This window comes from Carex rostrata, chromosome 15, assembly GCF_964058835.1.
Source record: "Carex rostrata chromosome 15, lpCarRost1.2, whole genome shotgun sequence".
Lineage (NCBI taxonomy): Eukaryota > Viridiplantae > Streptophyta > Magnoliopsida > Poales > Cyperaceae > Carex > Carex rostrata.
The window spans coordinates 4,364,879-4,380,416 of record NC_135932.1 but is presented as its reverse complement, the minus strand read 5'-3'; the positions used below and the strand labels follow the sequence as shown (position 1 = coordinate 4,380,416).

General features: G+C 35.2%; 2 protein-coding genes across 3 annotated transcripts; both read left to right on the top strand.

Moving 5' to 3' along the window:
• The first annotated feature begins 619 nt into the window (after positions 1–619).
• On the top strand, positions 620–7,465 carry LOC144566439 (ferrochelatase-2, chloroplastic-like). The gene is made up of 11 exons (XM_078316456.1): positions 620–785; positions 895–1,000; positions 1,568–1,868; positions 2,414–2,557; positions 2,978–3,079; positions 4,082–4,185; positions 4,276–4,402; positions 4,911–5,063; positions 5,153–5,253; positions 5,737–5,938; positions 6,769–7,465. Exons 1-11 carry the CDS (start codon positions 737–739, stop codon positions 6,994–6,996), a joined length of 1,617 nt encoding a protein of 538 aa, XP_078172582.1. The 5' UTR covers positions 620–736; the 3' UTR covers positions 6,997–7,465.
• Positions 7,466–10,888: 3,423 nt separating this feature from the next.
• LOC144566309 (violaxanthin de-epoxidase, chloroplastic-like) lies at positions 10,889–14,234 on the top strand. 2 transcript variants are annotated; one of them, XM_078316305.1, is made up of 6 exons: positions 10,889–11,138; positions 11,186–11,425; positions 11,806–11,984; positions 12,389–12,485; positions 12,806–13,197; positions 13,594–14,234. In XM_078316305.1, exons 2-6 carry the CDS (start codon positions 11,216–11,218, stop codon positions 14,093–14,095), a joined length of 1,380 nt encoding a protein of 459 aa, XP_078172431.1. In that variant the 5' UTR covers positions 10,889–11,138; positions 11,186–11,215; the 3' UTR covers positions 14,096–14,234. The 2 variants fall into 2 exon arrangements, with proteins under 2 accessions (XP_078172431.1, XP_078172430.1); XM_078316304.1 differs by having other exon boundaries at positions 10,955–11,092.
• Positions 14,235–15,538: the final 1,304 nt, after the last annotated feature.

Sequence of the window (15,538 nt, the reverse complement as noted above, 5' to 3'; positions counted from 1 at the left end):
CCTTCTTTCTGAAATTCTAATTTGTAATTTGAATTAAATTCAAGATTAAAATTAGAATGTATTTTTTTAAATTTTTGATTGATAATTAAGATTAGAAATTAGAGCATTGTAAATTATAAGTCGGAGTATTATAAGTTATAAGTTATAAATTATAAATTAAATAATATTTTTTTATCTATAATCCAATTAGCTAATGAATTTAAACTCAATTAGTTAATCTTAGATTCGTCCATGTAACAAGACACCTACACTGAAAATTTTCAGTAAGACCAAAAAAAAAAAAAACATAGCTCAACTAGAATGTAAAATTAAGAAATTTTTATTTATGACCTAAAAAGATGGCGAACTTATTCACGACACAAAGCACAACAAAATCGACGCCATAGATAATCCTAAACTAAATAGACCGACCATGTCCACTCGAAAGTCTCCACAATATCACAAACGTACTTTTGGGGTAAAGATTTTAACAGAGCATTTTATGCATCAAGCAGTGCACGAACTATTTGCAACTCTGCTTTCATGCTACAGTCCGTGAGCTGCATGAAGCCAAAACTTCTCCTTTAAAATCTTCACCCGAACTTTTGCCACATTGGTGGAGAAAAGCCCGGACCAACCATTTCGGATTATTTTACTCTCTCTCTTCCCCGCTTTTTATCTCTGTGCTGAAACTCACACCTCTAGCACGCTATAAAACAAACGAAAGAATAAGCTAGCGAAAAAGAGAGGAAAAAAAATGGGGATTGAGGTGTTGGCGCTCTCCCTTCCTTCTCCCTCCTCTCAGTGTAAGTCTATCTTTCCACATGTTGTTGCTCAATTGCTTGCGTTTAAGCTTAGTTAGATCTATGGTTGAGAGGTTACTGTTGTTCTATTTTCTTTTCGATTTCTTATCAGGGGAGAGGTTATCTTCATCTCACCAGGCAAGCACAAGGGGTGCGATGGAGATGGGAAGTGAACTTGCTTCTTCTAAGTTCGTCAAGCCTATGCAAGTACCAATTAGGTACTATTCTTACGATTACAAAGAAAAGTTATAATGCTTGGGATAGTAGTAACTTTCCTTGTGTTTCAATTTTTACTAGAGCAGTTAGTTTGAGTTAGCTCTAGCAAGGAAAAATTATAATGCTTGGACAGTCACAAAAGAAATCATTATTGGTTTATCTAGTTTGGCATCTCTCTAACAAACAGAGCCAACGAGTGGGATTATGATTTTTCTTTGTACAAAAGAGATTATCCATTATGCCGTCAATCCATGACAATTTTTCTGGTAAAAGATGAACTTGGCTACTGGTCAAGATATGTCCACTGAATAATTTATCATGACAGTTTCATACCTCTAAAGTAGATCATTCACATTTATAAGTTTGAAATAGAGTTCCCACTTTTACCCCGTTACATGTACTACCCCAAAATCTTACGTTATAGATCCAGTGACAGCAATGCCAGGACCTGACCAGAAGTGCATCCAGCTTGAACAAAGGTTATGAAGTATTAGTCAAGTCACTATAAAGCATTAGACAAATCTCTGATTTCATAAGTAATTCTTTCTTCGTATTTTTTTTTTACATAGAAGGATAAACATGCAACTACGGTGTTCAATTAAAGCGAGAAAGTATCCCTGTTCGATTCAGATAGAGGCCTTTACCAGACAAACCCGCAAAAAGAAACAAATTTTCCAAAAATATCGCCCCGTTCGTGGAGGCACTTTTCAAAGACATTCTTCAGCCTATGAGGCTGTTCTCACCTCCAAATCCCAACCCAACTCGCTCATAATTGGAAATGAAAAGGTCGGGGTGCTTTTGCTCAATCTTGGTGGACCCGAGACACTCGATGATGTGCAACCATTCTTGTTCAATCTCTTTGCCGACCCAGTAATTTGCTACTTTTCTTCTTTAATATTTTCTCTTTGCAAAGTGGAAAAGTACAGTCTAACTTAAATATAGCATTCTACTTGCATTGTTTTTCATTCGAATAAAGCCTCAAGGACACAGAATTCATCACAACATATAAAACGAGTCGGTGGCCTTCAAGTCATCATGCACTTAATGTTAATGGTGCTAATTGGTAATGTTGAGTTATGTACATTTGGTATGAGCGAAGGAGGTTATCCTGATTTTCATTCTGAAGCGATTGTTGGCATTATTCACAATAAAACCTATTTCATTGGTTTTATCTGTCTTTTATTATTCTTGATTTCTTTTTATCTTTTTTTCATTTTTTTTTATGGTGTTGGCATGTGGGGTCTATAAATCATTCACCGGCCAAATCAAAATAGAAAAATAAAGAAAGTAAAGAATAAAAATACCAATAGGAACTGAGAAAGCATTTGATATTACCAGTATTTTTCAACCAAATTAATGAGGCCTGGTAAAGTTCACAGCTGGGAAGGTTAATTGTTTTGTCGATTTAATGGCAGGATATAATCAGGCTACCTCGAATGTTTAGATTTTTTCAGAAACCTCTGGCACAGTTCATATCTGTTGTTAGAGCGCCAAAGAGTAAAGAAGGCTATGCTTCTATAGGAGGTGGATCTCCTCTGCGTCAGATAACTGATGCCCAGGTAAAAAGGAAAAAGAAGAATAACAAATGCTCAAATGTGCCTCAACTATTATTGTTTTGGTCCCTCAAAGCTTACTATTTTACCCCTATACATTCTAGTAATAATGTTTTGGTTTGGGAGTACTATAGACAAAAGGCATGAAGAAATTCGAGTCACTAGTCTTAACTAATATTTCATGAGTCATCTTGATTGAATATGTTTTAGTAAAAAAAGTTGGTGCATGCAGCGCAAGCCATTTGTTGGGATATATATCCTTTTACGAAGATTTTTATCAATTTGTTTGACCTGAATGACATGACAACTGGGGCCAAAACAGGATATGACCAAGTGATGTTTCAGGGATCATTTGTGTTATCCACTCAAAAGAAGTGCATTTACATTCCATTTATTTAAGCTTTCTGTTTTGATTGAAATTTAAAGGCTGAAGAGTTGCGGAAGGCGTTATGGGAAAAAAATCTCCCAGCAAAGGTTTATGTTGGTATGCGGTATTGGCATCCTTTCACTGAAGAAGCTATAGAGCAGGTTGGTTTTAAGCCACATGCTCTATTCTTTTTTTTTTTTAGGAAAACTGTAACTCAATTTTGGTTGGGATCTGTTGACAATGTGTTAACTTAGACAAAAATTCAAATAGAAAAAAAGCTTATAGACATATTGTTGGCTTTATAGATTGGTTATCAAATTATATATAATATTTTATTACTGCAAATTTTAAATCTCCTGAGGACGTAAAACTTACATCAAAGTTAGTTATTTCTTGTGATTGCCAAGGCAGTCAAATAAATCCATTGTCAATTGATCCCCCACCCTAACCTATGGAGCTTTGAAATGTATTCATGTGTATCTATATAAAGGACCAAACTAACCATTGGTGTCATTACTTTCCTATTATGTTGGAAAGGTTTTTTAAACTGCTCTCTCAAAAGTATTGTCTAGGAAATATGGATAAATGCATGTCGTCCGTCTGATTTTAAACAGAGTCAATCCGGCCCCCGTCTATAATGCAGGGGATCCTTTAATATTAGTGTGGATCTAGCCGCATGGATCTTAAAGCAGATCGGACGGTCTAGATGCATTAACTCAAAAGATTCTTTTTTGAGTTAATGCAGAGGATACAAATTCAATACAAATGGGGTATGCAAAATATTGTTCATTTCCCATTTGGTCTCAAAAAAGTTTCAAAGTATTCCATTGTTATCTCTAAATTTTTAAGTCCCAATTTTGATTCCTGAACATCATTTGGTCTGTATTTAGCACTGACATGTTATGTTCAATTTTGCCTTGTTTTCCAATCAGAATGGAAAAGGTTGGGAATTAAGGAAAAACTTTGGAACTTCAAGAACCAAAAGTGAGGTTACTTTGAGGACTGTTTGTTTAATTTACTTGAGAGAAGAAAGTTAATCTCTATTTTTAATTGCTTATGTCACAAAAAGTTTGTCAATATTGCATTTGGCAACCTGTTTTATTAACATAGTTTTTTTTTAAATGTTTTATTAACATAGTTTCTGTTCTATATTTTTTTTATAGATAAAAAGGGATGGAATCACAAAGCTCGTTGTTCTTCCACTTTATCCACAATTCTCCATATCTACCAGTGGCTCGAGCCTTCGTTTGCTTGAGAGTATATTTAGGTAGTTATTAATAAGATGACGTAGACTCTAAAATTCAGAACATAATTTTTTCAAATCCATTTGTGATGAGCGTTTAAAATTTTTGTACAGGGAGGATGAGTATCTGGTTAACATGCAACATACTGTAATACCATCTTGGTACCAGCGTGAAGGTTACGTCAAAGCCATGGCCACATTAATTCAAAATGAACTCTCCAAGTTTGCTTCCCCTCAGCAAGTATGTTGTATTCTTTATTTCTTTAATTTTTTTAATGCTGCTTTTTCTTCGCAGCGGAAAATTACTCGTATTTTTATTTATATGCAAATAGCACGCAATTTATTCTATGTCTACTTCACTAATATTCAACGAAATTTCTTTTAAATTTCGACAATCGTTATAACCAAATTTAATTTGATCAAATCAAATTGGCTCTACTTTTATCAGACAATCAATTCATAAGCAGTTTGTTTAAATATAGTTGCATTTGAGATACAAAATAGTAATAGACGAGGTAGAGCAAAAATGTCATTATCTAACAGAAATTTACCTTTTTGTACTGCTCTAATCTAGTGGTTGGTGTAATCTGCAAACATTGTAGCACAGACGCCCAATTACGAACAAAAGAATAGGTTGATCTTACCCCTTGGGACTAACAAGATAACCCTTTGGTGTCTACTTGGTCTATTTTTTTCTTTTCTCAAGGCCATAAGGGATTAATGAGACACTAAGCATCAGTGGAATGCAGGTGATGATATTTTTTAGTGCTCATGGGGTCCCACTTGCATATGTTGAAGAAGCTGGTGACCCGTATAAAGCTGAAATGGAAGAGTGTGTAGATCTTATAATGGAAGAGCTAGAGAATAGAGGGATTACCAGTCCCTGCACACTAGCTTACCAGGTGCATACCAAAGTCCTAACTTGAAATTCTCATATTTCATATGATAAGGTTGTACAACAAGCTAAATACTTTCCTTTATATACTGATAGAGCCGAGTGGGGCCTGTTGAGTGGTTGAAACCTTACACTGACGAGACAATCATTGAGCTGGGGCGGAGAGGCGTGAAAAATCTCTTAGCTGTACCAATCAGGTAATGCTAGTTTTATTAAAGCGATTCTCTTTTGCAAGTAACATATTTAATGGTTCTTGCAAATTGTATCTGAATTTCTCATATTGGGAAAGGATAACTAATATAGTTTCAAGTCATTTGCAAATAACACGAAGTTGCAGATTATTGTGGGAAAAAGTATATTCTACTGTACTTTTGAAATTTGTTGGTAGCTCTGAAGAGCCACCCTCAATAATTTGAAATTTGTTCTGTATTCAGGTTGGATTGCCAGTCATATAAAAAAAAAATTACTTCATTCAACCTCAGTGTCAATGGATGAGCCTAACTAAATAATTACCTAAAAGTGTTCGGTTTCAATTTAATTATTTTCAAACAAACCCTTTTGAATACTCTCCTATGAGTGGTAGAGTACCTTCATGTACTATATCTGAATAGTACCTTTCCAAACCATTTTGATCCTTTATTTTACTTATTCATTTATATATTTTCTTTTGTAATGTGCAGTTTTGTGAGTGAGCATATAGAAACTCTAGAGGAAATAGATGTGGAGTACAAGGAGCTTGCCTTGAAATCGGGAATACAGAATTGGGGGCGGGTACCGGCACTGGGATGTGAACCCACTTTTATATCTGATCTTGCTGATGCCGTCATTGAGAGTCTTCCTTATGTTGGTGCCATGGCTGTCTCCAATCTCGAGGCGCGCCAGGTAATTAAACATCTTCCTCAGGAATTTTACGCATGTGCCCCTTTTTCTTTTATATTTGCATGAATATTCTGTGAAGTTATCTGAGTGTGTCACTGTATATTTGTGTTCAAGATTTAAGTATAATGGTGTGGTACTAGAAAGGCTCGAAAGTAAATTTTTGATATAGTTATTAAATTTTACGAGTACTAGTCTAAGTCTCCCATCCATTATGGCATTTGAACGCTCATCCTTTATTTATACCAGTAGCCTATTACCATACTACAACTAGGCATTGGCTTGTCCTTTTGTATTTTTGTGTGGGTGTAAATTCTTCTTTTATTTATGTGGTCTGTAATGGTATTTGAGTTTATGTTTATCTGTTCCATTATTGGGTTTATATTAGCATGTTAGGCCTATAATGTGGATATCCAATTTCAGACCTGAAATATGGTTCCTATCATTACATGTCTGTAGCTGTTACATGCCACTGCCATGCGGGTTTGATACTCTTTTGAACTTCTGCTTATACCAGTTTACAGGGTTAAAAGTAAAGCTTGCCATATACAGAGATCTACTCATTGTTGCAGACCGTGCATTTTTGCTTTGCCTCTCTATTTTGCATGTAGCATCCGTCTAATTCCAGGGATGCATTTGTGCGTCTAAACTTTTAGCAAAATCAGTTTGATTTAAAATTAATATACCTGTTAAGTGCCCTCATGATAGGGACCCCAAAACCACTTTTTACAAAATTTGTATATTAAGAAATTAAGGGACCAGTTTTGGTAATGCTTTGCTGTTACTTAATTTGGTGAAAAAATCATTTTTTTTTAACAACACCTGCCTTTGTTCAGCCACTTGTTCCACTTGGAAGTGTCGAAGAATTATTGGCAGCGTACGATTCGAAGAGAGGCAAACTGCCTCCCCCAGTCACGGTGTGGGAGTGGGGATGGACGAAAAGCGCAGAAACGTGGAATGGCCGTGCTGCCATGCTGGCGGTTCTGGCACTGTTGGTTCTAGAAGTAACCACCGGTCAAGGTTTCTTACACCAGTGGGGTATTTTGCCCCTTAAGCTTAATTAAGAGTGGCACCATGACCCGCATGATATAGGGAAAGTTGTGTGTGTATCCCTGCAAAGCTTCAAAATAGTATGCTCCCCAGTGTAATTCAAGAAACAAAAGGTGCATAGTTTCTTATTGCTATGCTCCCTTGTTTGTCCAGAGAGAAAACAGTAAGGGCAGGAGGGTTGTTTGGGAATATTTTGAAAGATAGGAAAAAAGTACGATACTTTTACATTTAGGGGGCCGTCAAATTTATTCTGGTGGTATATTCGTCATATTTCTCAGTTTTAAAAACAGGTTTGATGCAATACTTAGATGTTTTGCTGTGGTACATGTGGGATATCCCATAAGATATATGTTCCAGGATAATCATACATTTTACTTAGATGTGGGATACTTAACTGTTTCTCCCACATGTATTAAAGATTTTGTTTAATGTTTATTTATTGATAATTATGGAGATATGTGGTACATGATTTTGAAGCGAGAATCTATGCTTGTGCCCTACTTTCAATTTGGTCAGCTTAAAATGTATACCTGATTTACTTTTAAGCTGCAACTTGGCTTGGACTATTTTTATTTATTTAAGAATGTGAATTACAATGCCAGTCAATGTACAAAAGTGTTCCTAAAATGCTCGTCTCAATTTTATATAACATAATTTGAGCGTCACGGATTAAACAATGTCCAACTATACAGTACTTAGAACAAAAGTGTTCATAAAATGCTCGTCTCAATTTTATATAACATGACTTGAGCGTCACGGATTAAACAATGTCTAACTATACAGTACTTAGACCGGTAAGAGGCGGATTCAAGATCTGCAAAAAAAATATCAAATCGGATTTAAATTCATTAACTAATTGAGTACTCCATAAAAAATAATACTTTGATTTATACTTTTCAATACTCTGACTTGTAATTTCTGATGCTTTAACTTACAATTCTAATTATCAATTATAATTCAAGAAATTTATTTTGATTTTAACCATAAATTTAACCCGAATTACAAATTAAACATCCAGAGAGAGAAATTTTTTTGAAGGATGCAAAGTCGATCAGAACCAATAGATCACCGCTAAAACTCAAAGTCCAAAAAAGCGTTTGCCCACCCCCCGCAGCATGTGGGTCCGCCCTGTACTGATGAAGGTAAGGTTATGAATTGTGGCATTCTTTATTCAGAAAATTATTTCGTCTATTAGTGTTGGTTGAGGTGATTAAGTATATCTTATGACTTGTCACATTCTTTATCCAAAAAATTGCTTCGAATGTTTGGTTTGGGGTGATAAAGTATATCTTTAGCAAATAATAATTTTTGATTTAGCGGTAAAAGTACATGATTTCTGTTTGAAAAGTAACAAGTTTGAAACTCAAAATAGAAAAAATCATTTGTTGTAATAAGTAATAACATAGATATTAAATAGATGGGTTGCTTGGCTTTCAATTTTTATTTAAAAAGAAAAATATATATCTTTAGCATTGTAGGATCTGTGTCTGACTGGTAACCCTTTTATCTAGTGTAGTACTGCTGGGGAAAGCCAGGCCTAGGATGTCATCTTCCCTTGAGTTGTAGAAAGCTATGTTACCCTGATACTTCAGATTAGGCACCGTACCCGTATCCGATACGTATCGGATACCGATACGCGCCCGATACGGCCACGATACGTATCGGATACGCCAGCTGGCGTATCAAGTGACGTGGCGTATCCTTAACCTTCCGATACGATCATCGATACGCGCCGATACGGCCCCTCTCTGCTCGGATACGGAGCTGATACGCCATCAAACAAATCTGATTCCTCGTGTGAACACCGCGCATGGACCAGACTGTTCTCTCCATTTCCCATTTTAGGTGCACGTGAGCTGTGAGTGCGGTAGACCAAGGCGATAGACTAATTAATTGAGCAAAACTCTTGCTTATAGCAAGATTCGAACTAGGGACCTGTAGGAAATGTAACAGCACACCTTACCACTGCAACGGCCCAATGTTGTTGTTAGATTGTATTAACTCATATATTTAACCTATACAATATACTTTATCCAGAATTTTTAATATCTAATGTATATAATACAAATGTTGAATTAATAATATAATTAAAATAATATATAATAGGCGTATCGTATCCGGAATTTTTAAAAATTACCGTATCGCCGTATCCGTATCGTATCTGATACGATACCTGTATCGGTATCCATGCAACATAGGTAGAAAGTCACAAATTAAAGGGCGTTACACCCTACACGCATATGGCATCTCTGTTTTCCATCGAACCAGACCATAACGCAGATCAACAACTGAGAAACAGACGCATCTACAGCCTTTTGGGGTCGTTCGGCAACAAAAGATTAAGAGCTTAAGGAGTGCTAAAGAATTGATGTTCGGTTGTTTTAATCCGTGAGTAAAGGCCAAGGAAGCTAAATGAAGAGGTATGAGTACCTTAAAGTCTGGGCAGAAAATTAAGATCCGGATAAAAGAAAGCTAAAAAATGTGCTTTTAATCCGTGCTAAGGAACTGGTGTTCGGTAGAATTAAGCGGCTAAGGAAGCTAAAGAAAGCGGATCAAGTTTTAAGGAGACTTAATTCTTTGTTACCTGGCTCATGGGAAAGGGTCCGGTTATGCTATGTGCAGGACTTAAACTATTAGATGCAGGAGAAGATATAACGGTACACATTTTGATAGTCTGCATCTTCTGCATTAACTCAAAAGAACGTTTTTTGAGTTTAATGGATCTTCGCCGTCTAATCAGAATCAGAGCTAATCAAGTCCATAACTACGACACACGGAGCGCTTTAATATTAATACAGATCTCAATTGGACAGTCCAGATCTATTAACGTACGTTTCGTTAATGTAGAGAATACGGATTCTATTTGACAAGGCTGTTTTTATTTCATACATAATATAGATAATTTAGTTTAATTTTCAGTAACCACATTATTTTTTACTTTTTACATATTATATATTTTATAATTAGTTTCTTCTATTTAAATTTTTTAGTTCTATCTCTGATAGTATCTGTCGTTTAATACGTATTGTCATGTTTGATATGTTTTTTCTTCACTGCGAACTAGGGCTGCACAAAAAGTTCATGATTTGATTTGAGTTTGATTCCAAAAAAGTTCGCAATTAATTAGATTTAAAATTAGTTCGTTCTGAAACAAATCAAACAAATTCGGTTCGAATCTTATTTAAATTAAACTCAAACTGGGTATAATTCGTCTGAAATTAATTCGAGGACTATTTAGGTTCGAATATCAAATAATGCAAATAATGCAACTAATGGATTCAACCATCAATTTTTTAATAATATAGGAACCAAATTTATATCAGAACTCAAAATTATTAATATAATGGTAACTTATAATAGGAAAATATTTCAGCAGCGTAATAAATTAATAATGAAATAAGTTTCATTTGACTAGATCCATGCCGTGATTTTAATCAATCCAGCAGCGTAAAAGGTAAGGGAATCTTAAGCTAACTCATGATCCATCAGTGTGAATTCGTAAAAAATAAAAGAAAACTGTGTGAATTTTGTTCCGCAAGAAGAAAACTAATGCATAAACTACCGGTATAATTAGCGCTGTCAAAAAAATTATAGTTCATAATTCGATTGACTTCGATTCGAAAAATTTATAGTTCGCAATTAATTCAATTTGAAATTAGTTCCTTCTAAAACTAATTAAACCAATTCAACTATGATAATTTTGATTCGTTTGCAGCTCTATTGCGGACAGATGAACTATTACTTAATTAACAATGGGCGGCAGATTTTGAAAAATCCGATTTGATCAATTCCGGACAGAAATTTGGTTAATTTTTTTTTATATATACCGTAAAGTTTACGGTACGGGCCTCCAAAGAATTCAGTTAAATTTTTTATTACAACTCAACGAGCCCATGTTTCCAAATTAGACGAAGAGGAACACGTTCGAATATCAGGCTCCACACATTCAGTTCTTATCAAATTACCCTCTTGCTCCATTTCCTCTCCTTCCCTTCCTCATCTCCTCAACCTCCCTCTCTTTCTCTCTTTCTCTCTCTCTCTTTTTTTTTTTCTTTTGTTTTCCTTTCCCGCCATTATTCTGCCTCCAACCAGTTATAATCCACTCACCTGGTGGGCTTGATCTCTCTCCCTCTCACTTCTCTTACCATCCCTCAAGGTTTAACCATCAATTATTAATTATGTACTCTTTTTATTTATTTTCAGGCGCTTACATATTAATTACAGATTCACCTGATGAGAGCTATGACATCTCGGTCATGCATAAAGCATGCATGCCTATACGAAAGAAATGCAAAGAAACTTAGAAATGTATCAGGAAAGGTCAGAATTCGAGATAAGATGAAAGTTTGTTGTGGGCTTCCAAGGGCAAAATGGTCAAATTCTCTTGCAAATTCACACCACATTGATTGTACATTATCTATAGCAAGCACCCCTTCATCAAAGGTTAATAGAAAATTCTTCCTTTTTATTCTTTTCAATTAACATAAGGATGAAATAAGGCTTGTGCATACTGCTCAGTAGAACTTGCATTGAACAATAAGGTGAAATTCTACAGGAATGTGTTTAATCCAAACTCTCAGTTAATTCATGCTTCAAATAGCTTGATGTTATAGCTTTATATCTCTAGGCTAATTTTCAAAGGAATCAACTCGGAAGTTACTAATTCCCTTTTAATCCTAAATCAAGTTAATGCTATGCTAGCAAAAAGGAGGAATTACTAATTAAGCCAACTTCCATCCCTATTCCTAACTGATGACATAGCTTTGTCATGGCATTTATTATTTTATGCGTAAAATTTCATAAAGAACTACACTATTTGACAGAAAAAGGCAGGTATCTTAATACCACTCACTCCATCAGTACTCTGGAATAACGCCAAGAGTTGGAGCAGATTACAGCTTGTGACAATAACCGGAATAGTTGCATGCTCATTTTTAGTAATTCCATCAGCCCATGCAGTCGATGCACTAAAGACATGCACTTGTCTATTGAAGGAATGCCGGTATGTAATCTTTTACACATAACTTAATTGTTCTTATTTTCATCCTATCATGCTATAATTTAGCAAGAGGTTAAGATACCACCTCCAGGCAATGCTTTCAAGAGATCTTTCTTATTCCCTTTTGTCTTGCTTTTGTGCATATTCACTGGACTCTGGTTGTAAATTTTAGTTAAGCATTGATCCCCACATAAAACCTGAACAGCATGAAATAAATAAAAATATTATAAAAAAGAATAATGAAAATGAAGAAGTTTTGAGATCTTTCCAGCAATAACTAATTGTGCGCATGCAATTCGTAATGGAAGTATTGTTTCCCTGACTGGGTATAAATTTTCATAAGGTGCTTTCATAACTTATAAAAGGAATTTAGTATTTTTTGTGCAAATGTTTGTTGCTTTTATCAGGATTGAGTTGGCGAAGTGCATAGCAAACCCGTCATGTGCTGCAAATGTAGCATGCTTACAGACTTGCAACAACCGTCCTGATGAAACCGAGTGCCAGGTACTATGCCAGCAGTGGTACTTGCATAAACAGAACCAGTTCCAGTAACAGTAGATTCAAACTTTTTGATCTTTTTTTATTTTCTTTCAGAAAAAATATATACAAGGTAGTTCGATTCAATTGTACTGTGTTTTTATGTATCCACACCTAAGGACTAATCTACCAGATATGTTTACTATAACACCATATTCCAATGTTATTGCTAGTTCCATGAATTTTCTGGTGATATCATAAATTTGAGGTGATGTGCCGGTACTTACTGGTACCTAGAGGTACATCAAAACTTAAAGTCTTAAATTTCATTTTTAATTTCCTGGCAGATAAAATGCGGCGACCTTTTCGAGAACAGTGTTGTTGATCAGTTCAATGAGTGTGCTGTCTCCCGGAAGAAGTGTGTGCCCCGTAAATCAGATCTGGGTGAATTCCCGGAACCCGACCCGGGAGCCCTAGTCAGATCCTTCAACTTGTCAGATTTCACAGGGAAGTGGTACATCTCTAGTGGGCTGAACCCGACCTTTGACACGTTTGACTGTCAGGTTCACGAGTTTAAAGTAGAGGGAAATAAGCTTGTTGGGAATCTGACATGGAGGATCCGGACCCCAGATACCGGGTTCTTTACCCGATCCGCTGTGCAGAAGTTTGTTCAGGACCCCTCCAGACCTGGAATTTTGTATAACCGTGATAACGAGTATTTGCACTACCAGGATGATTGGTCTCTCTCTCTCTCTCTCTCTCTCTCCCTCTCTCTCACACACACACAGACAGTCATGCTTGCACACAAATTAGATACACAAGCTGTATTAACCTGATTTTCCCTGTTCTTTATGCTCTACCGAAAGTTATGATTATGCCGAAGGTTATGTAGTGTTTTCTGTTAAACGGATACTATTAGGGATTTAGGGTACCTATACCAGTCAGGCAACTTTCAATGGCTCTTTATTTTTTTTTTGGAGTGGTTTTAAGCTCAATTTTAGCAATACTTCAAAAAGAAATTCCAAATTAATAAAGGCTTCATTAATTGTGGCCAATTATGTCAAAATGAACATTAGAACCAAAATTGAAATCCAGTTATTGCCATATTTATTTGCTTTGTCTAAATGAAATTTAGGTATATTATCTCATCTAAGGTAGAAAACAAGCCTGATGACTACATTTTTGTATACTACCGTGGACGAAACGATGCATGGGATGGCTATGGAGGAGCAGTGCTCTACACAAGAAGCCGCACTGTGCCGGCCACAATAATCCCTGAGCTAGAACGGGCTGCTAAGAGCATAAACCGTGACTTCTCACAATTCATTCGCACTGACAACACATGTGGGCCCGAGCCGCCGTTGGTGGAGAGGATAGAGAAGACAGTGGAGGAGGGGGAGAAGACTATAGTGAGGGAGGTTGAGGAGATAGAAGGGGAGGTGGTACAGTTGGAAAAGACGGAATTGTCCCTGCTTCAGAGGCTAGCTGAGGGGTTCAGTGAGATAGAAAAAGATGCTGAGAACTTCTTCAAGGGATTGAGTAAGGAAGAAATGGAGGTTTTAGATGGGTTAAAAATGGAAGCAGAAGAGGTAGAAAAGCTGTTTGGCCGTGCTTTACCTATAAGGAAATTGCGATAGTCTTTTGTTCCTTTATTGGCGCCAAGGTAAGGGAAGATTTAAGATAAATTTATTTCAATTTATTGGGCTTTTTTTAATTTGTATACCACACTCAAGAAACATAAAAAAAATAGATGAATGGATGGATTTGGAATTGCCTTGTGATTCTTTGGAATCACAGCAGATTTATTTCCCATTTATAAAAGTTGCCAAGAATACACTTGGCTGCTCCTGCTAAGTTTTCGAAAAAAAAAAAAAGCAAATGTATAAATCAGTAAAAGCCCAGTAACCTATTAACTTGAAGAGGACGGTTCAAATGCCTCATTTTTTGTGTCTCCACTATGTCTTTATTTTTTAAAACTTTAATAACTCAAAATTTAAAATTTAAAAGTCAAAATAAAACCGTTCGATATGATCTACGTCATTTTATTTATGCACGTGTAAAAAATTATGACATTTCAATTTTATTTTGATTGTCATCAAGAGCTTGTAAAAATTGCATTAATATGGATGATTTCTAGACGTTGATTTTTGAACTTATTGATTCACATAAAAACAAAATTAAAATGTGATAATTTTTTATGAGCACATAGAGAAAATAACATAGATCACATCTAACGGTTTTATTTTGACTTTTAAGTTTTAAATTTTGAGTTATTAAAGTTTTAAAAAATGAAGACATAGCGGAGGCACAAAAAATGAAGGCATTTGAACCCTCCTCTAACTTGAATAAGCCCAAAATAATATAGCTGTGCAGTATTCAGGTCGAAACCAATTTTAAAGCCTAATACAGACTCATGAAATAACCCCTCACCCCAACTAAACTAGCAGAATGAAATAAAATGGCATGCAAAAAACTATGCCTAACATAAAACTACCAATAAATCAGAAAAACATCCTTATTATTCTCGAATTAATGAATATAAACTGAAACAAAGGTCTATAAAATGGAGATGAAAGTCACTTGCAGACATAAAATACGTATAATTAGAGTTTGGTATAAATCTAGTGGCTAAACTAATATTTTCGAAATTCAACTAGAAGATTTCTTATAGTTATTTAAAGTTAAAAAGTTTATCTTTTATTGACATTTAAAGTTAAAATCTCGTCTCTTTATGAATATTTAAAGTTAAAATGTTTATATTTTGTGGATAATTTAAAATATTCATTATATATACCTTATTCGATAAACATGTATGAAATATATACCGAAAAAGTTCATTTTTCTTTCATTAGTACTCTTAATATCTTATTCATATTCATCTTATTATATCAAACATTGTACATTCAAATAATCATAATAAATGAATCTCATTGACATCCTTAATTGAGATTAGTGCCACAATTTATACGTCAATCAATTAATGAACAACACGAGATATCCCATAATAATTATCCCTTCGTGTTCGTGTATGATTCACGTGGTGCACATTTGAACTGTTAAATAAATTGTATTACCTTGGT

What these genes read in the sequence shown, in the direction of transcription:
- LOC144566309 (XM_078316305.1), top strand. Translation starts at nt 11,216, where the DNA reads ATGAGAGCTATGACATCTCGGTCATGCATAAAGCATGCATGCCTATAC. An exon ending in CTGATGAAACCGAGTGCCAG is followed by an intron (nt 12,486 to 12,805) that starts GTACTATGCCAG and finishes ATTTCCTGGCAG; the next exon opens with ATAAAATGCGGCGACCTTTT. An exon ending in TTGCACTACCAGGATGATTG is followed by an intron (nt 13,198 to 13,593) that starts GTCTCTCTCTCT and finishes AATGAAATTTAG; the next exon opens with GTATATTATCTCATCTAAGG.
- LOC144566439 (XM_078316456.1), top strand. Translation starts at nt 737, where the DNA reads ATGGGGATTGAGGTGTTGGCGCTCTCCCTTCCTTCTCCCTCCTCTCAG. An exon ending in CTGAAGAAGCTATAGAGCAG is followed by an intron (nt 3,080 to 4,081) that starts GTTGGTTTTAAG and finishes TTTTTTTTATAG; the next exon opens with ATAAAAAGGGATGGAATCAC. An exon ending in CCAATCTCGAGGCGCGCCAG is followed by an intron (nt 5,939 to 6,768) that starts GTAATTAAACAT and finishes GCCTTTGTTCAG; the next exon opens with CCACTTGTTCCACTTGGAAG.